General features: G+C 35.4%; 1 protein-coding gene across 32 annotated transcripts in view; it reads left to right on the plus strand.

Moving 5' to 3' along the window:
* The window catches only part of GALNT13 (polypeptide N-acetylgalactosaminyltransferase 13), a 943,716-nt gene that overhangs the window by 677,748 nt on the left and 238,754 nt on the right, over positions 1 to 27,214 (plus strand). For 31 of the 32 annotated variants that reach the window (XR_015151979.1, XR_015151977.1, XR_015151981.1 and 28 more), the window contains 3 exons: positions 16,505 to 16,671; positions 17,305 to 17,512; positions 20,586 to 20,756. Coding sequence is in view for 29 of the 32 variants with exons in the window: in XM_086368825.1 (XP_086224951.1) it covers positions 16,505 to 16,671; positions 17,305 to 17,512; positions 20,586 to 20,756 (546 nt within the window). In the remaining 3 variants the exon portion in view is untranslated. Of the gene's footprint in view, positions 1 to 16,504; positions 16,672 to 17,304; positions 17,513 to 20,585; positions 20,757 to 23,881; positions 24,632 to 27,214 lie in introns of those variants that run through there. The other variant, XM_086369014.1, reaches the window with a different exon arrangement.

Raw genomic sequence — 27,214 nt, forward strand, 5'->3', positions numbered from 1 at the left:
AATATTTTTGTAAAAATATATAACATGGTGTTTAAGTTCTGTGATAGGGAACAACTTATAATTATTCCCTGAAGCATTTCTTTAGTGTTAGAAATCTATGCTATTTAATTTCTTAGAGTATTATTGACTATAACATGTATTTTATAAGTAAATATAGATAGATATATAGATATAAAGTGCCTAATAGTAAAGAAAGCTAAAAATAAATGAAGATACCGTCTAAGCCAAAGTGAAAAAAAATGAATTCTCACAAAGCCCCCATACTTTACTTCATATAGATAGGCTCTCCACATTGACCCCATTCAAATAAAGTACAATTACCTGTCTGATTTTCTGCCCCACTATTCATTCTACCCCCAGTTCTAAAGATACAACTGTGCTTCTGAAAATAGAACTAGTCATCTCTGTAAATCTGGATATGTGAAATGTTTCAAGGCTTAGGGCACGCCTGTAGGGTGGTCTGCTGTGCGCACGGCACAGTCACCCACCTGAAGGAGTGAGTGGTGCGGTCTTCTAACCATGTTTTCCACCTTGGTGAGGGCTGTGTCTCACTGGAAGAAAGAGGGCCTCTTTCTGGGCACAAAAGCCTAATTTGCTTTTAAGTTTGTGGTGGCACGATTCCACTGTCCAGGACTCACACATTCTTCTAACCACACAAAGCATGAACTAGTTGTGGCCCTAATTCTAGTTGAAAACTCTGTTTTACATTTTGCCTGATCCTGTGTATCACCACAATTACCATTTTGATCCTAAGATCTAATTCGTATATTATCCTCTAATCCATAAACTGAGCACATTTCCTGTACTTGTGTATTAATATGTTTGGCGCAATAAAGCAGAAAACTTTTTTTTTTTTTTTACGAGTGAGTTCTTTACTTTCTCTAAGCTTTCAGATATTGAGTTCTTCCAAATCTGAATTCATCCCCTAGATTTGATCCTTGTTCCTTGATACTAGGTCCCATAAATATTACCAATTTTCTGTTAGTATCTGTCTTCTGCCTGTTGCTGGGTGCCCCATGGCAATGCTTTCTCCCCTTGCCAGCACTTCACCTCTTGACACAGAGTTTTGCCTGAAAACACTATCCATCATGATTCATTCTGCATATAAAGCCCCACTTCACCAACTGAACTTTCTTTTATTATCTATAACTCTATCTTTCCTCAAGAATGTTTTATAATATGTGTCTGTGTGTGTGTATTTGATAAGCAAGTGAATATTTTAGATTCAGAGAATTATTTAGCTAGAAAGTCTCTTTAGAAGAATACTGAGAAGAAAAGAATCTTTTCTGGGAACATTTCAAACCTTTTCTTAAAATAGTAGCTACAGTACCATAGAGAGTTTTCCACACACTTCAGAATGACTCCATTCTTGATATGAAAAAAATGTTATAGAGGAGGGAAGGGAGATAAATGTATAAAATGTTCTGGGAGTTTAGGTGAGTGAGCAGTTGGATGTCCTGGGAGGAAATATGGTTTCATTGAGGAAGTGTGACTTGAGCCCTATGGTGAATAATGTGTGTGAACACTTCAGGGAAGACAGCAATCCAAATACAAGGAATTCTAGAGACTGAAAAAGATGAAGGCATGAGAGAGCTATGTTTCCTGAAGGAACTTTAAGATGTTCGATATTGCTGAGGAGTTAAAGGAGTTAAAGAAGAGAAGGTAATATATGTGACACTAAGCCAGGAAGAATTTTTATAGAATTTAACATTAGACAATTAAGAGCCATCAAAATATTTGAATAAATAAATGCTTAGATTTGCATTCTGGTCTGCTATGAGAGGGATACACTTTAAGAGTCAAAATGTCCCCTAAATGCACCGTATTGGTTCCATGCAATAACTGAGAGAAAGGGTGATGATCATCTATGTAGACATAGTAGCAGCGAAGAATAAGAAAGATGCTGAAGGAGGACTCATCGGGATTGATGACTCATGATGTCAACATCATCATCATCATGTCAAAATCAGAGTCCTGTCTGCCAACCTGTGTGGTAGTTTTATTATCTCAGAGAAGTGAAAACCACAAGGCTCAGAGTGGTCCGTTGACTTGAATGAGGCCGTAAATGAGGGTGGAGGTAAAGCTTGTTCCTAATTCCATGCACATTGAAGTCAGTGTTATTTTACTAGCAAATGTGAAAGTTTAAGCTTATAAAAGACAAAACTGAGTGATTTTGTTGCAAAGTCACTTTAATTATAGTTACCGCATTCAAGAAACACATTTTAGACAACTCATTGTTAAGTACTTTCAATAACATGAAAGAATTATATTCAGAGCTCACAGAAAGAGAACAAGCTTCTAAATTCATGTTTCAAAACAACAAAGGCCATAAGACCTACTTGAATGGTATTCTTTTGCTTTTAGATACAGAGTTGAATTATAGTTCATTTCCAAAATTAGAGTTCTACACAATAGAAAGAATATAAAACTTTATTGTACAATACTTATTTTTATGTACTGGAAAAAAAGAGATTGTTTAGCAACTATTAACATTCAAGTAACACTGGTAGGAGTATATGGTTGCCACTTATTTGGTAGAAAGAGATCTAAAATAAGTTTTATTTTTTAATATAAATCAGATATCAACTTAGTGTACCCAATCTGTTAAAGTCAAGATAAGTTAGCTTCAACCCTAAAGAACAGTCTTTCCAAGATTGATTCAGTTCCCTGGGGGACTTACTCTTTTGTGACTGCTTTTTCTTTCTCAAAATCCAATCCAGATACTATACCTGTCTTCTTTCTTAAATGAGAGATAAACTTATGTAATCACCAACACAGTGCATTTATTAGTAGGACAGATTTAATGGATGATAGAGGGTGAAGTTATAATGCATTATAACACTGTAGTCAAATGTAGACATAATGTTAGTTGCTCAGTCAAGTATAATTCTTTGCAACTCCATGGACTGCAACCCACCAGGATCCTCTGTCCATGGGATTTTCCAGTCAAGAATACTGGAGTGGGTAAGCTGTTTTCTTCTCCAGGGGATCCTCCTGACCCAAGGATCAAACTCAGGTCTCCTGCATTGCAGGTGGATTCTTTACCACCTGAGTCCCTAGGAAAGCCCTACTTTAGACATAAAGTGAAAAGTGAAAGTGAAGTCGCTCAGTCGTGTCCAATTCTTTGCGACCCTATGGACTGTAGCCTACCAGATTTCTCCGTCCATGGGATTTTCCAGGCAAGAATAATGGAGTGGGTTGCCATTTCCTTCTCTAGGAGATTTTCCTGTCCCAGAGATTGAACCTGGGTCTCCCGCATTGTAGGCAGATTACCATCTGAGCCTCATCTTTAAAATCTCTTACAGTTATTACATCCTGAGGAAAGTCCACAGGTCACTTTTGCCTCTCATCATTTTACTTGCTCATTTCCTCTCCCCAGTTCCTGTTTCCTCTTAGCTTTAATCTTTCCCACTTCAAGTGCCCACCTTCATGGAGCAAAGTAAAGTTTCCCCTTGTCTCATTCAAAGCAGTTACTGTTTTCCTGGAAGGCACACCTTCAGGCTCCTTGTCTGCTTCTACAAGTACCTTATCTAAGAATTCTACCTAACTGAAGGCAGTTTCTTCCCTAAATGAGAAAGGGCCTTATCTTATCAAGAAAGAGGTACATTAGCAGATTTTGGGGGAATATAATCTCTTTACAATCTTGTATTTAACTCTCCATATCCCCTGGCAGAGGGCACTACAAATGGCTCTGGAATTCTTGCCTGAAGAAGCCCATGAACAGAGAAGCTTGGCAGGTCATGGTCCGTAGGGTCATGAAGAATAGAACACGACTGAAGCAATTTAGCACGCACACATGCACTCTGAATGTATGTTAAATAAGCAGGGTGACCTTATACAGCCTTGAGGTATTCCTTTCCCAGTTTTGAACCAGTCTGTTCTGGTTCTAGCTGCTGCCTCTTGTCCTACATACAGATTTCTCAGGAGATGGGTAATGTGGTCTGGTATTCCCATCTCTTTAAAAATTTTCCACACATTCTTATGATCCACAGAGTCAAGGCTTTAGCATAGTCAATGAAGCAGGAATAGATAGTTTTTTTGAATTCTCTTGTTGCAGTCCGTGGGGCTGCACAGAGTCAGATACAACTTAAGGACTGAACAAACAAAGTAACAACAACAAAGGCATTTGCCATCTACCTATGCTGCTGCAGTTGCTGGTTTTTGACACTCCTTGAGGGGAATTTAGAATGGAAAGTGAGGCACTCAGTGTTCCAGAAAACTATTGAAACAGGTCTTTAGATAGTTAGGTATTTTCAGTACCTGGTTTCATGATCCCAATCCTTGTATCTTCTCACATCTAAAAAAGCATTAATTGCCTTCATGGTGACATCAGATCCTCATGAAGAGCAGAAAACCTTTTGTAAAATAAGTGTTTGATTTCACTGAACTCCTCCTTCACAATATCTTACATATTGACCTTCCTTCACTACCTCTATGGAGCAGCCTCTCAGAGCTATCTGGGGTGCTGTCTCCCAGGCTTCCGTCCTCCTTTTGCCCCAATAAAACTTAACTTGCAGCTCTCAGGTTGTGCATGTTTTTAGCTGAGATTTGTTGTCATTCAGTTGCTCAGTCATGTACAACTCTTTACAACCCTGTGAACTGCAGCATGCCAGGCTTCCCTGTCATTCACCATCCCCTGGAGCTTGCTCAAACTCAAAACCATTGAGTCAGTGATGCCATTGCTCCTTCTGCCTTCAACCTTTCCCAGCATCAGTGTCTTTTCAAATGAGTCAGCTCTTTGCATCAGGTGGCCAAAGTATTGGAACTTTAGCTTCAGCATCAGTCCCTCCAAAGAATATTCAGGATTGATTTCCTTTAGAATTGACTGGTTTGATCCTCTTGCAGTCCAAGGGACCCTCAAGAGTCTTCTCCAACACCACAGTTCAAAAGCATCAAGTCTTCGGCACTCAGCCTTCTTTATGGTCCATCTCTCACATCCATACATGACTAATGGAAAAACCATAGCTTTGACTATACAGACCATTGTCGGTAAAGGGATGTCTCTGTTTTTAATATGCTCTCTAGTTTTGTCATAGCTTTTCTTCCAAGGAGCAAGCATCTTTTAATTTCATGGCTGCAGTCACCATATGTAGTGATTTTGGAGCCCAAAAATAGTCTGTCACTGTTACCATTGTTTCTATACCTATTTGCCATGAAGTGATAGAACCAGATGCTATGATCTTAGTTTTTTGAATGTTGAGTTTTAAGCCAGCCTTTTCATTCTCCTCTTTCACTTTCATCAAGAAGCTCTTTAGTTCCTCTCTACTTTCTGCCATAAGGGTGGTGTCATCTGCATATCTGAGGTTATTGATATATCTCCCGGCAATCTTGATTCCAGCTTGTGCTTGATCCAGCTTAGCATTTCTCATGATGTACTCTGCATAGAAGTTAAATAAGCAGGGTGACAATATACAGCCTTGATGTACTCCTTTTCTAATTTGGAAGCAGTCTGTTGTTCCATGTCCTGTTCTCACTGTTGTTTCTTGACCTGCATATACTTTCCTCAGGAGGCAGGTCAGGTGGTTTGGAATTCCCATCTCTTGAAGAATTTTCCCCAGTTTGTTGTGATCTACACAATCAGAGGCTTTAGCGTAGTCAGTGAAGCAGAAGTAGATATTTTTCTGTATTTCTCTTGCTTTTTCTATGATCCAGTGGATCAACAACAATTTGATCTCTGGTTCCTCTAACTTTTCTAAATCCAGATTGTAGATACGGAATTTCTCAGTTCAGGTACTGTGAATCCTAACTTGAAAGATTTTGAGCATTATTACCTTGCTAACATGTAGCCAACATCAGTGTTGCCAAAATCTTGGCTCTATTTGCATTTGTGCCAAATAGAAATATGGAAATAGAGTCTTGGAGGAGAAGGAAAGAGTGGCTTTATTACTTTGCTAGGTGAAGGCACAGTATGCTCGTGCCTCAAGAACTGTGTCCCTTCCTAGGTGAGTAAGGTGAGGTTATATAGTCAGGCAGGGATATGTGATAAGGTTCAAGGGAGTAACATTCTCTCATGCTTTTTTTCTTCTGGAAATTTTCCAAACTGAGGTTCTATGCAGGGTTTTAGGGGTTAGGTCTTCTAATCGTGATGAGCCTCTCTGATCCACTTAATCTAGCCTCAGGTGGTTTTGTAGTTGCTCTTCCTTTGACTAGTAACTGTTCTGCCCTTTGGAAGTCACTGAAGGTCATGGAGACTGAAGTCTTGCCTATGAGATGGTGAACAAAAAGGCATCCAAACTCAAGAGACCCAGAGCAGTAGTGTGTACATATAACAATACTACTCCTCAATTCTTCCCCTGTCTTCTTCCCGGCATCTTCTTCCTCCTCCGTGTCCATTATTCTGTTCTCTATGTTCATCAGTACCGTTTTTCTAGGATCCATGTATATGCATTAATATATGGTATTTTTTTTCTCTTTCTAACTTAATGTAACTTAAATTATGTAACTTAATATCAGATTTCCAGGGTTTGAAACCCATGTCTGTCACTTAAAGCAAGTTACTTAACTGATGTTCAGATTGTCATTATCAAATGGGAGTAATTTGGAATCTTATAAGGATTGTAGTTATAATTATTTTAAGAATAATTATATGATTATATAACATATAATTCTTAATTATTTTTATAAGAGTATTATGAAGAGTCCATAGAAGATCACCAGAATATCCACCACCTTAACAAACAGTTCTAGAAGTTGAGGAAAGGGAAGCAAATATAGATATTTATAGAGATTGGGAGTCTGGGTTTAAGTGGATTAAGACAGGTCTTTTAATGCAGGAATCTTATTGAGACTGGTTAGTGGCAACTAAAAAGATGCACAAGTTGAGAGTTAAATTTTATTTGGGACAAAATGATGATGGAAGCCTGGGAGACAGCATCTCAGATAGCTCCGAGAAGGGAAGGTCAATATATAAAGTTTTAGTGAAGGGGGAGTTCAATACCATTAAGCACTTATTTTGCAAAAGGTTTTTTGTTAGTCATGAGGATCTGATGTCACCATGAAGCGATTTAGTGCTTCTCTAGATATGAGGAGATGCAAGGATTGAGATCATAAAATCTGTTCCTAAAAACATCCAACACTCTAAAGACCTGTCCCATCAGATTCCCTGGAGCACAGAGTGCCTCACTCCACCCTGATCCCTCAGGGGTTGTTGAAGGTCAGTAGCTGTAGCAGCAAGGGGTTCAATCTCCACAGAGGCAGATGGCAAACGCCGTTGTTGTTCAGTCATTGGCAATGCTCTTGGTAAGTGCCAATTTGTAGTTGACATCAGTGTGTGATGTAGTAGTTTAATACTGGTGGGTATATTGAGGGAAAGTTTTGAGGTCAACTGATAAGCAAGCAGTCTCTCTATATATTGTTCTGAGAAGACAACCAAATAACCTAGTCTCCCTAATAAGTGAATTTTTTTGACCAATTAATTGTTTGAATAGTTTTATTTTCTGGAATTTTTTTGAAGCATGAAACCATTTATAAGTTCATAGCCTTCTCTTAGTTCTGATATTTAACCTGTGTCATTGCAGATATCAGTTTGTTGTCAAGGTCAAATGAGATGATCCATAGAAAACATGTAGCACAATGTCTGCTATGTAATTAAGTGTTCAATAAATGTTTAATGCTTAGTACTTCTTTCTTATGATGCTTTTTCTTTTCTTAAATCAGGGTTTGACTACAGGAGGAGATGGCCTAACCCTAGATGAGGAATGCAAGTTTTGATAATCAGATTCACTATAGGGTGAAGGAAGTTGTGGGGAGCTATTCCAGCTTTGGTAATAGGACAGAACACAAGTTAACAGACTTAACTAATGGGTATTGAAGAGCAGGCAACAGGCAGAGATCTCAGCAGAAATTCACCTTTAGAGATCTTCTAGCAGAAAATAATAAGCAGAGATTAAGGTAAGGGAGCAGGAAGATTTAATAGCAGACAGTCACAGCCAGCCACAGAAATTTCTGATTACAACAATAAATGACTTTAAAGAACTAAAAGGGAAAGTGGCAGGACCTTGACTCCACACTGCTACACTGGACAAAGAAGTAAAGCAGTTTTCAAGCCAGGATGGTCTAGGCACCAAACCTATTGAAGCTGCATTGAAAATGAAGAATAAAACAGATGCTTGGCACAGAAACTAAGAATAAAAGGCGAGTTAACATGGCTGTGATCAGAATCCTATCAGCAGTAAGGCTGAGCCAAGTAATTATAAGACCTTACCTATAATATCTTATATATGTGTGTGTTAGTCACTCAGTCATATCCAATTCTTTGTGATTCCATGGACTGTAGCCTGCAAGGCTCCTCTGTCCTTGGAATTCTCCAGGCAAGAATACTGGAGTGGGTTGCCATTACATTCTCCAAGGGATCTTCCTGACCCAGGGATCAAACCTGGGTCTCCTGCACTGCAGGCAGATTTTTTACCATCTGAGCCACCAGGGAAGCCCATCTCATATATAGTGCTTTATAATATAAGAATATAATAAAAATTACATTCATATAATTCCTTAATGATTTTATTAATTTCTTCAAAAACCCCAGAATATAGATATAGCAAGCAGTTTTACTCCAATTTGATGACAAAACTGAAACTTCAGGAGTTTGCTCACAGATCCTGAATGGCAAAATGAAGATGTAAACATAGAATTTCCAGATACAGAGCCTTCTCAAATATATCAAAATAGAATGATGCCACTTATGTTCAAGAGGAATGTGTTATAATAGAATGACTTGTAGACCAATTTTCTTACATTCTTTCCCTTCCCTAACCCTTACTCATTTATTTGTCCTGGCTCTACAAGCTTAAAAACCAAAACCAACTGAAAATATAAAAAAGATGTAGAAAACTTGGCATTTCTACACCTCTAGTACAGATTATAATAGTATAGAATTATGATTGGGACATCAATCTACTGATTAATACAATAGCCTGCCTTGTCAAGTTTTCATTCATCAACATCTTATAAAATATATTTTGTGACTTGCAGAATACTACCTTCCGAAGAGAGAGACAAATAAGATTAACCTCCTCTTGTTAAAAAATCTCCTAGTCTATTGTATTAGTTGTATTTATTGTGAAAGTGTATAATGAGGAAAATGATTGAGTCATACATGAAGTGCAGGATTGCAGAAGGGGGCTGAGTAGTCTTCTCTGGGATTAGGGAAGTAGAAAGAAGCTCCCTGTTCCTCCTTTTTCCTGCATAGCACTCCCTACCTAGGGTCCTCATGGCATGTTTCATACAGAAACCGACAAGCAGAAGAGTCCTGGGAAAAAGTCCTGCTCAGTAACCCTCCTGTTATGCCCACCCCAATACATCAAAGAAAACAAGATCAAGGAATGGATATGACAGCAAATAGGCCAAGGATGAATACAAGGTCTATTCATGCTGTGTGCTAAGTCACTTCAGTCCTGTCTGATTCTTTGCCACCCTATGAACTGTAGCCCTCCAGGCACCTCTGTCCAGGGCATTCTCCAGGCATGAACACTGAAGTGGTTTGCCATGCCCTCCTTCAAGGGACCTTCCGAACCCTGGGGTCAAACCCGTGTCTCTTATGCCTCTTGCATCAGCAGGCAGGTTCTTTACCACTAGCACCACCTGGGGAGCCCAAGTCTACATGAATTTAAAACAAAGGTGTTTGTGGCAAGTGTTTATCAACTTCCTTGGTGGTTCATATGGTAAAGAATCTGCCTGCAATGCAGGAGACCTGAGTTTGATCCCTAGATTGGGAAGATCCCCTGGAGAAGGGAATGGCTACCCACTCCAATATTCTGCCTGGAGGATTCCATGGACAGAGATGTCTAGCTGGCTACATTCCACAGGATAAGGAGCCAGATACACTTGAGTAACTAACACTTTGTAAAAAAAATTTTTTTTAATTAGTCAAGTAATTATGATTATAGGAACTTAACTTTTGGAAGGTTTAACACAATGTGTATACAAAGAAACATATAGGATACCTTGCAAAATTAAGTGCTTCATTTTACTTGAGGCTCCAAGCTTTCAGTTATGAAAGAATCACTTTCCTGTTGCCCAGGCTTTTGTTGCCTGGATGCATTAGAAAATGATGAAATTTCTTTCTGTGAATATAAATGTTAAGGAATTGGGAAACTTTGAAACCACCCATAATTCTGAAAGGTTCAATACAATTCCTACAGCTCTTAAAAATAAGAAGTATAGAGAGGACTTATATTGTAAGTCTTCATTTTAAATTACTGTTATTAATCTTTGTTTGAGCCAGTTAAAAGTAGCCACTGACTCACTGAGCCGCATTTCAACAAGTCATGCAAACTACAATGTTGACAGCCTTTGTTTGGAGTCCTAAATGGATTGTGTCTAACTAAACCACTGTGTAATTATGGATCCTTTGTGATTTCACATTCTCATCTTATAGTCAATTTTTCTTTCTTTGATGTGGTGTGTTGTGTTCAGTAGCTTATATGAAAACATCAATATAGCTTTGAAAAGGATAAAATCAAATTGTAACAATCTATGTTTCTCTAATGTGGACATAGCCAAGGGGAAAGATGGTAAATAGGAACACTATCTCACTGTATTTCCATGTTCCACAGGGAGGAAATGTGATTCTATCACCATATTCTCTCCAAAGAAGAGCAGTTGCATTTATTTCTCCTACATTTATAAGTCAACAGCTGATGCACAGAAAACTGGATAAGCATTAGTATATATCCAGATGACAGAGGAGATTGTAAATGAAGTAGAGAAGACTTTCTGACTCCAGTATTTATACTGAAAGGAAATAATGACTTATTTTAGTTCATAAACATAGAAAAAGATACTAACATTATATATCCTATTTTAAAATGTTGATGTAAGCAAAATTGTATATTGATGTATATATATGTGTCATATCAGTGGTTCTGTTAAATAAATTTGGGTAACTGATCTGTTTTGGCTGCACATTTGAATGCCCAGGAGAGATTTCTTTTTAATCTTATTATCAACATAGGCACATCCAGACACCTAAATCAGAATCTCTGAGGATAAAACCCACATACCAGTTTTTTTTTTTTTTCATTCTTATGGGATGATTCTGATGTGCAGCCAAGATTTAGAGTGACAGATAATTACGGAATTAAAAGGAAATAAACTTTGATTTTCTTTCAAGTATTATAGATTTAGAATGTCAAAATATAATGCAAATATGAAATTCTGCTAGGATAAAGCTTATGATCTTATTGGAATACCAGATTCCAGGAGCTCAATTTGAGTATTGGGTATCAGATATCTTTCAAATTGATTAAAATTGCTATTGCAGTCTGACACATTTACTCTCAAAGTTAATTACATATACATTGTGCTCTCACAATTATGTCAAAATTTCCAATTCTATTTAGATGTTTACATAAAAGATAAATAATGTCTTCAAAAGACAGATAGCTGAGTATTTGATCCATATATAAATAATTTCAGTGATAGCTGACTTTCTATACTTAGTTTTAATTAAATGATCCTAGGGAATCTACTTCTCTTTTTATAAATATATATATTTATAAATATATAACTTATTTTTTAAAGTACGTAGAAATTTTTTTCAAATTTTCAGACACCTACAATATCGTTTAAGACATTTGATCTAGTATATATTATGGAGCAGAAATCATTACCATTACTAATATTATTAAATCATAAATTACTTTATTAGCATATCATTTATTACTTTATTATGCAGGGTATTGAAGTAGCTCTGTGACTTGAGATTTGTATCCTGTGAAATAAATATTTGGATTAGTCAACTTTGAAAAGTGAAAGTGAAAGTGTTAGTTGCTCTGGTATGTCTGACTGTTTGTGACCCCATGGACTGTAGCCTGCCAGGCTTCTCAGTCCAGTCAACTTTGAAAGTCCTTTCCAATTCCACCTTTTGGAGATTCTGAGCTTTACTCTGTTGTGAGGCATGCATGCTAAGTCATGTCTGACTCTTTGCAATCCCAAGGACTGTAGCACACCAGGTTCCTCTGTCCTTGGAATTCTCCAGGCAAGAGTACTGAAGTGGGTTGCCATTTCCTCCTGCAGGGTGTCTTCCCTACCTGGGAACTGAACCGGTGCTTCCTGTGGCTCCTGCATCGGCAGGCAGATTCTTTACCACTGGCACTTCCTGGGAAGCCCACTCTGCTGTGTAGATCAAGCAATGTCTACCACACATTTCAGAGTACATCATTCAGTTGCCCAGTCACATCCTACTATTTGTGACCACATGGACTGCAGCACAACATTTTAATATGATTATGCAAGAGAGATAAAAGCTGAAGTGGTAAAATTCTTCCTGTTGTTTATTCACTCAGTTGTGTCTGACTCTTTGCGACCCCATGGACTGCAGCACATCAGACTTCCCTGTCCTTCACCATCTCCAGTAGCTTGCTCAAATTTGTGTCCAATGAGTCAGTGATGCCATCCAAGCATCTCACCCTCTGGCGTCCTCTTCTCCTCCTGCCTTCAATCTTCCCCAGCATCAGGAGCTTAAGGAATATTGCCTACATGACAACTGTAACTAACCATCAACTATGAAACTCATCCTGAGTAAGACACATGAAAGGTAAAAAGCATACACTTAAAAGATCATTAGAGAAGTCAAAACTACAGAATTATTTTCAGTACCTCCCCCCAATCCCATTATATAGGACTTCCCTGTGGCTCAGATGGTAAAGCATCTGTCTACAATGTGGGAGACCTGGGTTCGATCCCTGGGTCGGGAAGATCCCCTGGAGAAGGAAATGGCAATCCACTCCAGTACTATTGCCTGGAAAATCCCATGGACAGACGAGCCTGGTAGGCTACAGTCCATGGGGTCGCAAAGAGTTGGACATGACTGAGCGACTTCACTTTCACTTTCAAAGAAGTCAAAACTACAGAATTATTTTCAGTACCTTCCCCCAATCCCATTATATAGGTTCCTTGTTGTATTTTCCTTGTTTTTAATTTTTTTTATGAAAAAAATCACTGACTTAAAAACTCTTCCAGCTTTGATACTAAAAGCATTTTTAAAAAAACTAAAAAAATCGAACAATACTTTAAGTACTTTTCTATGGCTAAAGAAAAAATTACTGTATTTTCCTGCTTTAAGTATACACTTTCTACCTTTCATGTGTCTCACTCCAGATGAGTTTCATAGTTGATGGTTAGTTACAGTTGTCATGTAGGCAGTGTTCCCGAAGCCTGTGTGCATGTGGTAATGCTATTCGTATAATCAAGCCTCAACTAAGTTATGTGCACTATTTATATTCTGTGTGTGAAGTTTGTCATTCAATATTTCTTTAGAAAGATTGCAATATGATTCTTTGTTGAAACAAAATGTTATAGTATGAAAAGAAAGGAAGAAAATAGTGGCAAAAATTGAATTTCATAAGATGAAGCCAATGTTTAGCATTGGAGCAATGACTACAGTTTCTCTTGCTTATCAACAGCTGACTGATAGCCTTATTATCAATTATTTATTATGTCAACTCAGGGCTAGCAGCGTCCACATTGCCAGGAGTCTTACTAGAAATTCACAGCCTTATTCCCATACCAGATCTACAGAATCAGAATCTGAATTTTGTCAAGATTTCCTTTGCCACTAAAAGTTTGCAAGCACAGTTTTATAGTACCAAGGAGGATACTCACAAGATGAAATTGTTTTGTATTAATATTTTGTTACCGAGATATATGCTAAATGTATGACTCTCATTTGTTAAGCAATGCAACCCCAAACTAGAGAAATCCCTTTAGAATAGATGAAAGAAATTTCAAAGCAACAAGAAACTAGTGTGACTGGTGTATAAGCAAGCTTAAAATATTGATGGGAATCTATGTCCAAATAAATTGGAGAGCTTTTTCTATAGGCTTTAGGTATTGAATAGATCCTATTCAAGATAACAAAGCATTTTATTATGGTTTGACAACATTTTTCTTTCCTAGTGGTGCACAAAATAATGATGTATGTTACCCTAGGTGACAAGAGGTTTTAAGAATTATAGGCAATAATTCTAGTTCAATGTATCATAAATCTGTTAAAGATTATAAAAATAAAAAAAGAACTCTTGTTCATATATATTTGTATGCTTCAGTAACTGGATCAACAGACATAGAAAATGATTCATTTGTATAATAAGAACTATCCTATAAACTATTTTATTATACAAAGTTTCTTTTGCAAAATAACTGTTTATATAGGAGAAAGAGGATGAATTAATAAAATATTAACCACATTTTATTTTATGCTACATTAAATAATGACATAGTGGAAATTTTCTCTAAGCAAAATATTATAGCTGTATTATTAGTAAATTAGTTCATTATAATGTCACATATAATGAATATAAAATTAACATTTGTTAGTGGATTTTTTTAACCACAAAAATAAGGCATGATGGAAATAAGTTGAGAAGCTGGATCTAAGTATCTGCTTTTATTTTATATTATAAATTATTTATTTGACTAAATATCTTGTTCACTTTTCTTTATTAGCATTTAGCATAACATGCAAGAGGTTTAATTTAAAAGCAATGTTTTATATACAAATGATAATAAGTAGCCTCCATAGACTATTATCCTTGGATTAAACCAGTAGTTGCTGACTATTGGACTGATTTCAGCCTGCTTTTTCAGTTTTGCTTCTTTATTGAAGATGACAATCATCTTTATGACTCATTTTGTTCAGCATGCTGAAAGTGAGGGGGTGTTTTGATGAGGCAGAAGAACGGAGGTTTGAGGAGAATCTCGGCGAGGACCTTTCTGACTTACCAAGACAGCTTTCTAAGTTTTTTTAATGATAAACTGCCTGGAAGACCAAGTCAAATGATGATGAGACATATATTAGTAGAAACCACTTTAATCTTGCTACCAGAATGGGAAAAGATGACTATGAATCAACCTACCACTTCTACCTTACATTTAAACTTTTTTTATATACACAATGTTTTATATAGTGTGGATGCTTAATGAATGTTATTCAAATAAATATATACTGAAAAAATGGTTAGACATATGTACATTCTTTCCTGGCTATATTACAGAGAACTTCACTGAAGAGGTGTTATTTTAGACTGCTGTAAAAAATGATTTGAGTCTCTGCAGGCATATAGTTGATATTTATTTTATTACATGCCTTTGATGCCCACACTTTATTGGATTTTTTTCACTCACCTGTGAAGGGGACTAATTTTAACCATGCTAATTTTGTGTCAAGGATTAGGTCATTTATTGGTGGCAGGGTGTATCTGGTTCATTTCACTTTATGGAAAGATTTTAATTTTCTTGCTCTTCAGCATATTTTACCAAGAAAAATACCATAAGGTGAATAAACTTCTATTCCTGTCTGGATACCCAGTGACATTTTTGCAAAATACTCTATAATCACAATGATTTAACAATATGTGACAAAAATGTCTAAAAGTTGACAAGTGGATATGGCTGAGAGCCACTTGCACATTAAAATTGCAGTGACCACCGAGAACATCTGCATGATGATGGTTTAGTTGCCAAGTTGTATGCAACTCTCTGTGACCCCATGGACTGTGTAGACCGCCAGGCTCCTCTGTCCACGGGATTCTCCATTCAGGAACTCTGGAGTGGGTTGCCATTTCCTTCTCCAAATATCTGCATATTATTTATCAAAATGTACCTTACAGGTCTGATGGCTTGAAAAGCAAAATCTGGACTTCTTTTAATTTATCAGCAAAATTAAGTTTTTTTTTTCCCCAAAATATCAAGTTCTAAAATTAATAACAATTATGATGCAGTCTTTTACTTAATCGTGTGTTCCAGGGATCAACAGCATCTGAATCACCTGGAAACATTTTAAAACCTGTATATTCTCAGGCTGCACCCTAGATCTGCTAAACCAGAAACTGCATGTTACCCAATCCCCAGGTGATTCCTCTGTACATTCAAGAGATGTTCTGGAAGCCTATACCCTTTTGTCAGCTCTGATTTTGTTTTGTTTTGTTTTGAGAATCTTTGAAATGTATCTTGACCCCAACATCTTTCCCTCAAAGTAGACATGAATTATGGCATTCTTCAACAGAATGAAAAATGTACATGACTAGATTTTAGAAGAAAAGTAATCTCAGTTTTACAAGCTTCAAAGCCCTGTGCACATATGTCTATTTATGTTCTCAGGAATTTTTGAGTTATACAATAATTCTTTTTTCTAAACAAAGACAATTATATCTACTAAATGAATTCCTTTAGTACCTGGTCTTCTATTGATAGTCTCATAATGTTGTTTTAGCTTTCTTAGACTTGTGTCCAAATCATGCCCTTTTGTTCCCTAGAGTTAATGTAAAATTAAAAAAAAAAAAAGTCAGTTCAAATAATACTAGTAAGTATTCATATTTAATTTTCAAAGTGCCAAGTGAATACCCACAACATATATAAAAAGGAAAATAATTTTAAATAACCATAAAATGTTGTTGTAATAAGGGACTTTTGAGTCTAATTTTGTGTCAAAATGGATATTTTTATTACAATGATCAGAAGGAAAAATGAACTTAATAGCTTGTCCTTCTTCCTTCCTTTCTTCCAGATGCAAGACAAGGGTCTATCCTGATGAACTCCCAAACACAAGTGTAGTCATTGTATTTCATAACGAAGCTTGGAGCACTCTCCTCAGAACTGTTTACAGTGTTATAAATAGGTCCCCACACTATCTGCTCTCTGAGGTCATCTTGGTAGATGATGCCAGTGAAAGAGGTACAATTATTTTTCTTGTATATATATTTTTTAATTATAGGGCTTTATTGTGTTCAAAAAGATAACAGGGTAATGATCCATATTTTCCTTGTAATTATACTAACCCTGAAACTACCTATCAATTTTTTTTAGTATATCTAGTCAGTGCCACTCCAGAAACAAGTAACTAATTCTTTCAGTTTACCTCATGATTCCAGTTGGTTCTTACTAACCTAAGAAATCAGCCAAAATGACTTTCCAAAGTATTTCTCTTTTTTCCCAACTCAATTGATCATATGACTGAACATTTATATGACACAGTGGGTATTTGGCTCTTTTTTTATTGTAGGTAAAAGAAAAATAACATATTTAAGAAGACTGCAGTTGCCAGTGTGGCCCAGTTTATGAATTACAGTCTGGTATATTAACTTCCTACTGTAGCTTATCCTTGTCAGCCAAGTGATAGAGTCATAATGAACTATACACTGATAGTGATGAAATCTCTGTATCTTTTTTTTTTTTAACCTAATGCAAAGCATGTTGATAGGAGTTGACCATCGCTTCTGTGTGTTGAATTTCCATCTAGATAGTAGTTTCCCTTCTCTGTCTTAAAAGAGTTTCAAAACCTTATAAATTCTTAATTGCACATTACAGATTTTCTCAAGTTAACATTAGAGAATTACGTGAAAAATTTAGAAGTGCCAGTAAAAATTATTAGAATGGAAGAGCGCTCTGGGTTAATACGAGCCCGCCTTCGAGGAGCAGCTGCTTCAAAAGGACAAGTCATAACTTTCCTGGATGCACACTGCGAATGCACATTAGGATGGCTGGAGCCCTTGCTGGCAAGAATAAAGGAGGACAGGTAAGAATGCATATGCTCTGTCTGTCTGGATTTTGACTGAACTTGTTAGGACCGTTATGGCTATCCCTCAAAGCTTTTCTTCCCAAGCTGCTATTTTCAGAATGTTTATTTCCTAGCTTTTAAAAAAGAAGTCCCCTTACTCCTTATTTAATTAAGATCTTGGTTTGTTTATGCCCACCTGAATATTTGATTAAGAAATTCAAACAGTAAAGATGCTGAATATTCATTTTATAGGTGAAGGAAATCAGTCCAATCAGAAATAGTAGTATATTTTACAAAATACATTTTCAAAGCAGCTTCGTCTTCACAACCACTCTGTGAGGTAGATAATAAAGATACTCTTCTCTGTATCTGATGATAGGAACAGATGAGTTAAATAGCTTGTCCTAGAAATTGTAAATGATGAGGACAACAATTTAGTTCTCCCCACTTCCAGAACAATCTTCTCTCTACCTAGTCACTGTTCTTAATCAAAGTCGAGTACAAAGCCACCTTAAAGATCTTTAAAAACTCATATACACTCATGCACCCCACTAAAATGAAATCATGATTTAAAGAAAAGCACAGCTGTAAGAATGCTTATTTAAATAGTATTGCCATTCTGTACAGACATATCATGAAATCTGAAAAGTTCAGGAATACTTTATAGAAATTAGAAACCCTCATAGATATCTACAATTTTTTCCCATGTGATATTATGAAGTATAAATGGATTTCTTGCAGTTATTCATAACTATTGATGATAAATGAGTATCATTCCTAATGAAGACAATTATGCCAATTGCTGTCTGAAATAATAGCAAAACATTGCATAGCACCTTGCTTGCATAGTCATTTCACCTACAGTAGAAAGGTCTACTTAGAATTGAAGTTTTTAATTAAGGCTCCAAGACAGGGGCTGCTTTGTGTGAGCTAGTGCAGCTCTATCACATAAACGGCATGATTTGGTATTTGCCAGGAAGATGGATGGAGGTTGTCAGTAAAATGAACCATAGCAGTTGAAGAAAGCAGTGGGAACCTTTTAGTCTACTGAGTGTAATATATGGGTAATAACATTTTTCCATTCTGTGTATTGTACAGGAGGGTAAGGCTGGCAAAGTAAAATGAACTTGGAACATCTTAAATGCATTTCCTAGCAGCTTTTCATACATTATGCTGCTTTTTAAAACACGTGTTTCATATTCAACTTAGTGAGATTATAATATTGCTTCACTATGGTCATGAATAGATCATTTATTTTTTAATCTAACAACATATTTAGATTGTATAGGCATATAATGAACTCTAATGTCTTATCTTGCTTATATGTTCTAAAGTTGCCATAACTAGATAATAAAGTTCTATTGAAGGTTATTAGATCTAATGTCATCTCCCTATAATTTAAATGATTACATTTAATGAAGAAAGAAAGATATTGTTTTTATAAGGACCAGAGTTACCAAGAAGCTTTTCCAAGGCTACGTGAAACCTTTTAAGTTCTTTTTTTTTTTTTTTTTTAAGATTCATTTGCTTATTTTTACGGCTGTGCTGGATCTTTGCTGCTGTGCATGGGCTTTCTCTAGTTGTGGCAAGCAGAGGCTACTCTCTGGTTGCTGTGTGTAGGCCTCTCATTTCAGTGGTTTCTCTTGTTGCGGAGCACAGGCTCTAGGCAAGGGGGTTCAGTAGTCACAGTGTGTGGGCTCAATAGTTGTGGCTCCAGGGCTCTAGAGTGCTGACTCAGTAGCTGTGGTGCACAGGCTTAGTTGGCCCACAGCATCTGGGATCCTCCCAGACCTGGAATCAAACCTATGTCCGTGGCATTGGCAGGTGAATTCTTCACCCTGAGTCACCAGGAAAGTCTGAAACCTTTTAATTTCAGAGGACTCTAGACATTGGTCAATGGTGTGGCATATAAGACCTATTAGAAACTGAGCGTTGGCGGTATAGGTGTTGCAAAACCAGAATAAATAATGGGCAGCATTTCCTTGTTATCCATATCTGTGGGTGATTCTAGAGCATATTTGTGTATTTACTTTCTATCTTATGTGAAAAACAAGCTCTACTTTTTGGAATTAGCTATAAACAAGGCCCAGTTGTTTAAACATGTACTTTGGAGATGACAGATGGTTGACACCATAATAAACCATACAGGCTTGCAATAGAGGTAGACTAGAGAAAGTGCAACATGGATTAAAAGAACCCCTAGTGACCTCCCATGGTGCAAAGTTCCTTATCCTAAAAAGCTAACCATCAAGAATGTCAAATCTATGTGTGTATAACTTAATCACTTTGCTATACAAGGTGATATATATAGTATAAATTAGCAACACCGTAAAGCAACTTTACTTCAATAAAATAAATTAAAAAAGAAAAGAATACCAAATCTCCTGGCTCTTCCTCTTACTTTAAGAAAACAATGGATCATAAAACTCCAGAGACTAAAGTTGCTTATCTTTTCCTATTTTAAAACATGTAGATTGTTTGTGTAAACTGCTGTCTAAGATGATTCACTCAGAAATTGTCATGAACCTAATATCTTTCATAGGAAATATTTACTTATACTGATGATCATGATTTTTATTGTTGCTTCTCTTTGTGGGTTTTCATTTGTTTGTTTTTCCATGAACATTTTCTCTGAGCCATCTCTTTAAACTATCGCCTTTGAGAGTCAAGCTACCAGATTGAATTTGCTATTATTCATCCTTCACTCCCTGCACACTGTTGCTTTTCAGTGGGCTATAGCTGAAATGCTGCATAATATCAAAGCAGTCTACTAGTCATGCTGTGGGGAGAGGTTTAATGAAAAATAGGCCATGTTCATCCTGCTGAGTTAGTACTTAGAATGCATTTGGAAATTAGCTTGAGGATCGATTAGTATATTTGATTAGATTATACATGATAGAATAAAAGTAGACTGAAGTCAGATGTAGTAAAAGGAAGTAATTCCGTGGAGAAAAAGGGTAACATGACAATAAAGGCAAATTAAAGTCACAAAATAATTAAGTTTCAATGTATCAGCTATATGATGTTTAAAAAAGTTAATGAAACATTTAAACTATAATTTTTACATCAGCTGATTTTAATTTTTCTGCAGGAAGACAGTTGTATGCCCCATCATTGATGTGATTAGTGATGACACCTTTGAATACATGGCTGGGTCAGACATGACTTATGGGGGTTTTAACTGGAAACTGAATTTCCGTTGGTATCCTGTTCCCCAGAGAGAAATGGATAGAAGGAAAGGAGACAGAACATTACCTGTCAGGTATGTGGAGCATATCTTCCAAAGCATAGCATGTGTATTCCTATAACAATTAAAGAATATTATATACCTATGTATTCATTCTTTAGGTTTTCAAAGACATCTACTTTTTATTCAAATACATATATGTATTATCATGAGCATGATCATCCTAGAATCAATGGAAATATTAATTCTAGTTTAAGTCAGCGCAGACAAATTTAAGTATTTGCAGAGTACCAATTCTTTTTTGAAACTTTGTGTATTCTTATATTCAAAGTATATGTATTGTTAATTTTCTATGTGACAAACATGTATTAGCTTTGATACTTCAGGTGTAGATATATACCTACCTAAATGTAGCTTATAACTGGGGTATGCTCAAAATTGAACTAACCAAAAAATGTTTTGGTAACTGTTTTAAATTTTCCAACCTTAAAGAGCTACTTTCCCTATAGATACAATGAATGATTCATTTGGAGAATTTTAATATATTAACAATTGTGAGACATTTTTCTAAATTATTTTAAGAATCTGCTTAACTTGAAATAATTACACTTAAAATATGTATGTCCTTAACTGAGAATATACACATATACATCTATAGGTATACATGTATACCTATCATATACATCTTCAGTTTTCTAGACAAGCATTATCACCTTCTTATTTTAACATATTGTTGTATACCTCTTACCTGCAACTAAAAAATGATTCTCTGAACAATACTTGGGGAGGAAGTTTACTAGTTCAGCTCTTTAAGATGAATTTGGAAAATCATCATTTGATTGGAAAGATAGGCTTTTCCAGTGGTTCAGTGGTAAAGAATTTGCCTACAGTGCAGGAGATATAAGAGACATGGGTTCAATCCCTGGGTGGGGAACATTCTCTGGAGGAGGAAATGGCAACCCACTCCAGTATTCTTGTCTGGAAAATTCCATGGTAGAGGATCCTGGAGGACTACAGCAGAGGGTTGCAAAGAGTCGGACACAACTGAGCACATACATACAGATGACCAAAGAGAGAGAGAGAGAATAGAGAAATACCCTAATGTTTTAAAACAATATATATAAAACCCATTATCTAAACAACAATGTCTCCTAACCTACTGAGAGAATGGCTTATCCATTGTTAAGACTAATTATATAATGAATTAATTGAAGCTAGCTCAAAAAAAAAAAAAAGTTAATAGACAAACTCTAACTGCTTCTTATTGAACAATTAAGTATTGGGACTGTTAACCCTCTTGAGATATTAATTACATCAAAGAAAAAAGTATTTCTAAACAGTTGCATAAGGATGTGAAATTATTATGTCAATATGTAGAGTATAATTTAGTAGTCCTTAAGGCTTGCTGTCATCTTCACATTCACCATGTCTTATTGATCCTTGGCTTTAACAACTTCAAGGAATACAATGGCTCATATTACCATTGTTTATTTAGAAATACTATTTCCCTAGATCATAGCTTTATTTATTGTTAGATGCTTTCTCAGCTTCAGATCCCAAGTGGAAATTATCAAAGTACTTGACCAGTACACTCCAATAGAGATAGTGTGTTTATTTATTTGAAAATGAAGTTTAGAAGAATGCATGTGAGTACTTATTTTTTAACATGTTGGCAAAAGTTCTGCTTTATTTAATTATTTTCTCCCAAATTCAGAACATACATAATTAAGAGGTAGCCATTATTCATACTAAGAAACTGCCAGTCTTATTCATAAAATTAAAGATCTATGGCGAAATCAACCATTATTTCTCATCTTTAACTGAAAAGAGGAAACATCTAAATTGCTATGTTTTAATCTCAACTTATGTGATTTTATTATAATAACATGGAGCAATGATGGAATCTGAGTATGTTTATTTGTTTGCCTCAGTAAATTGCACAGTATTTTCACTGCGAAGGGAACGTACTTCAGTGCTGAGGAAGCTAAACCCAGAGAAACAGAAAACTCAGTCTTTGCTGAAGTTTCTAGATTTCTATGGCAAAAGGTTAATTAATTCACAGGCTGTGTTGTAACAGCCTGCAGGTAATTTTCATCAGCATAGCTGTAATGTGAACTTTCTCTGTACTTGTAATCTATTACTTGAAGGTGTGATCATTTTTCTCACATTCATACAAACAGATAAATCATTGTAAGTGTTAAAGACACTTTTTTTTCTACTTGATTAACAGAATTCTGCATAGCTAAAGTGATTAAAATGAGGTTGAAATTTTGGTTTTCTTAGCAGAATGCTTCATTTAAAATGTCAGTTATGACAGAACTTTCTAGGGACTATAATTGGCTAGTTAGTCATCATTTAGAAATACAATCACACATCTGCATACACAGAGAAACAACTTGAACTTGTAACCTAACCTTAGTTATGCTGCATTTAAAGTAAAGTTTATGATGGTTATATTTATTATTCTATTGTCAACCTCTGGTCTTTGATATTTTCTTTTTGATAATAAATGGAGTTGATGAAATGCTTGGCATTTGTGAAGTTATGAGTGTGGAATAATAGCATACATAATCCAGCGTTGTTCTTTCTATTTAGTTTTCTGTAATCAGTAAACTGTCCTTGACATTTTAGTCATCAGATTATATGACTTTTCAGAAATATCTCAACTATATGTACAACAATATAGTAATCAAATTATTAAACCAGAGGTCATTAACCAGAGCTTGTGTGTCAAATATGCTCTATAGATGTGTTTTCTTTGGCCTATATAATGTTCGGCATTTATTAAAATTACCAGTGTTTTTAAAATGAGATATTTAAAATAAAAATCTAAATTTCAAGCTATTCTTTAGAAATAAGATTTTGCTACAATGGTCCAATATTCCTACTTGGCATAATCAGAAGGAATTGAGTAAAAGATGCCAATGTAGAAATAGCATGAAACTTTAGCCCAATCCCCCAGTTCCTTTTTTAATGTGTGTCTCCCTGATTCTGAGGCTGAGGATCAACTGTCATTTTTCATTCTTGCACTTGGAGAAATGTTTCTCTGGATCTGTGTCCCAATCACAGGTGAGAGAAGTATGCTTATTGCAACTAATTGACTTCACATATTTTTATTTGCATGGCTGTAATCTTTTAAAGGGCTTCCTTGATGGCTCAGACAGTAAAGAATTCGCCTACAATGTGGGATTGATCCCTAGGTTGGGAAGATCCCCTGGAGGAGGGCATGGCAACCACTCCAGTATTTTAGCCTGGAGAATCCCCATGGACAGAGGAGCCTGGCAGACTACAGTCCATGGAGTCGCAGAGTCGGACATGACTGAGCAACTAAGAGCAGCACAATCTTTTAAATCATTTATAATCTTTGATTGAGAGGCTACTGCCTGAAAAATGGCTGAGTTTGAAAGTCATCGAACACACAAGCCCTGCTCAGTGTCTGGCATCAGCCATAAGTCTACTGGATAAGGAAAAGGCCAGCACAAGTGGAGAGAGTGGAGGTACAGGATTTAAACAAAGTCAGCTGATAGAGAGGTGTGTGCTTCTGAAAAAGAACCTGACTCTTAAATCTTACTGATTGTGTTTATCTCTTAAGTATGCCCTGCAAGTAACCCTAAATAAATAGTTATAAAGATATTAGTTTCTACTTTAATTTCTCACTGATTAAAATAGATTACTTAATTAAAAGTCTGCAGGGTTATTTATCAAGTCTATTTATCTTTCCCCTTTGTGTCTTACTTAATGGACTTTTTTTTTTCACATTTTGTCATTATTAATATTCTTAGTAAAACTCCATTCTTACTTTGAGTACCATGTTCAATATTTTTCTCAAGCAAAACAAGAGTTCTAGATTGTCTTCTAATCCATGCTAGCATAATATTGAATGAATGAAGCATAAATGCCATGATCAGTTTTTTATTTCTGACACATTTTACTTTGTCCATTTTTGTTAACACTTGTATAATCTCATACATGTATTTTTCTCTCAATTGAAATTAGGAATTTATAAAGAAAATCAAATAAATTAAACAATAGTATTAATAACAACTTGGGTTACAATTATTATTAATTACTCATATGTTCATGTATATTATTTCCTGTGTCCTTCTAATATGATATGACAGAAGGGGCATTGAAGTTGGCTTTGGAGGCTCTGAGTTATATTTCAAGCTCCTCCTATTGAGAATTTACCAATTCTTCTTAACACTGAAATGGAAAATTATCCTCCTTGCCTTGCTTTTAACTGGTGAAGTGCTATAAAACATTACATGAAATTTGAGACTATTTTAAAGGTAATTTTAACTTTATTTCTGATAATATAAGTATAAGATACATGGGTTGAAAAATAAATGTGAAAAATATCTGTATTTTTAAACAGAACACCAGTGAGCCAGTTCTTTAGTATTTTGTTATATTTACTTCCAGCGCATTTCTTTCCAAATACATTTCTCCACACTTTAAAAGTTGGTATATTAATTAAGTATCTTTCTATGCCATTAAACATTTTCACAGATAAAAATTTTAATGGTTGGTAATATCTAAATTATTTACCAAGCTCTTTTTCAATTTTCGATAATCAAAGTCAACCTGAGAGTTTTACACTTTATTTTTTTGCCATTTGCATCTGTGATCTACAGTTTTTGCATATAATATAGTCTCTTTAGAATTATGCATTCAAGCAATATGAAATTTGTTTTAATATCCTGATACCTTTTGCCAGTTTGATTTCCCACTCCCCCCAAATAATCACTGACTCCAATTTATCAGGAAGTATAATAAGTGAAATTCACTTATTCTGTAAAATCTGAGACAATATTTGTTATTATATACTAGTAACTTGTGATATATTTCTTAGTTTTTAGCTATCGACTTTATTTTCCTCAGTCCAGTGAAAATTGCACTTTTAAATTGGATAAAAGAAGCAGAGATAATGCCTGTGAGACACCTCTTTAAAATAAGAGATGCTAAAGAAACAGCACAGAGAAAGTGAAGTTTGTGCATAGAGTAGATTTCAAAAGAGTTGAACTTAAGAATGTTCAACAGTTCAACATTCATACCTACTTGTATTGAAATCTAATATATGTTGATTTTGAGAAAAAAATATTCTACCCCAGGTGGAATCTTTATATTCTTTGGAGAAAATAGCACCGTTATAGTATATTACTTCCTAATGGTTTAGGGGATAATATGCAAGGGTTTCCTAGCAATCTGTTGAGATGGAAACAAGACTAGTACAGAAAGTTTACATGGTGATAAATAAACTATCATATTTATATATGGAATAATTAACAAAAACATTTTAAAACATCTGGCCCCATTTTTTATTTTGACCCATCTAAAGCATTAAATGAAAAAAAATAAGGGAATTTGCACCATTTACTGTATATCCTCTTTGGAAGTTTAGAGTTTTATCAAGTGCTGAGGATTATGAAAAAGGATTTAGGAAAAAGAAAAAAAACTGTTCCTTCTTTGGGACTATAGGTCCTTAAGCACAAGTTAATGTATTTGATTCTAGTACTTCTTGATAAATGGATTCTTTGGCAGAAAAACAAGCCATTTGTCCCTATTGGGCAGAACTTTAATTTTTTTCTTATCCTTTAAATATAGCTTTGAAATTATTTGTGTTCCATAGACTCTGCAGGATCTGAACAAGCTTCCTGCTCAGAGCCTAAGTTGGCATAACTCTTAAAGTAACAGTTTCTTCTGTACCAAAAGCTGCATCTTCTTACTCAAACATATGTTCAAATCAGTGTTGTGATGTGCAATATTCCACTAAACTTCCTGCTTTTTTCTATCCAAAAACCTTTAATTACATTCAATATGCAATTATTCATTATTTACTCTAGTAAAAGAATAGTTTATGCCTCTGCTTCCTTTCTTTCTTTTCTTCTTTTTTTATATTAAGTATAGTTGACAGAATACAGAAGGAAGGAGAGAAACTCAGTGTCTAAATTTCCTTTAGTTTCTAAACATTCACAGTGGTTAACCAATTGAAGTCATTATTTTTTTTTATGACTTGAACAAAATCAAACTTATGGAACTATTTCAGCAATTTGCCTCACATTTGTATAAATAATAAAATATTTATGCTTTCTTTTTATCATATAGATAAAATATAGATAAAATATCATAAAGATATTTCTCTTTATCATGGTTTATAATATGTGAGAAATATTATTAATGCAGAGCTAAAACTGGTTGTCTAGATACTGTGGAATTTGACCACTGCAAATAACAGCCGAAAGCTGAGCTATAGTCTCACAAATCTTCTTCAGACTTTTCTCCAGAGACCCTGGTTATTTGCCAAGTAAGATTAAATAGAATCCTAGTATATCAAAGGATTAGTGAGAAGAAGTGATGTTTCAATAACTTTAAAAGAAATTGCTTTGAAGAGCAGTACTAACATTCACAGAAAAACATGGTACATAAATTTGGAGCTTGAAATCAGGAAAAGACTTTCAAATTAGCTATATCAAATATTTTGTTGTGTGAGTTATATGGATAACCGGAAGCTGTTTAGATGGAGAGATAGATGA

The sequence above is a fragment of the Bos grunniens genome, chromosome 2 (genome assembly GCF_055505025.1).
Source record: "Bos grunniens cultivar Pamir isolate PY7600 chromosome 2, Bosgru_T2T1.0, whole genome shotgun sequence".
NCBI lineage: Eukaryota > Metazoa > Chordata > Mammalia > Artiodactyla > Bovidae > Bos > Bos grunniens.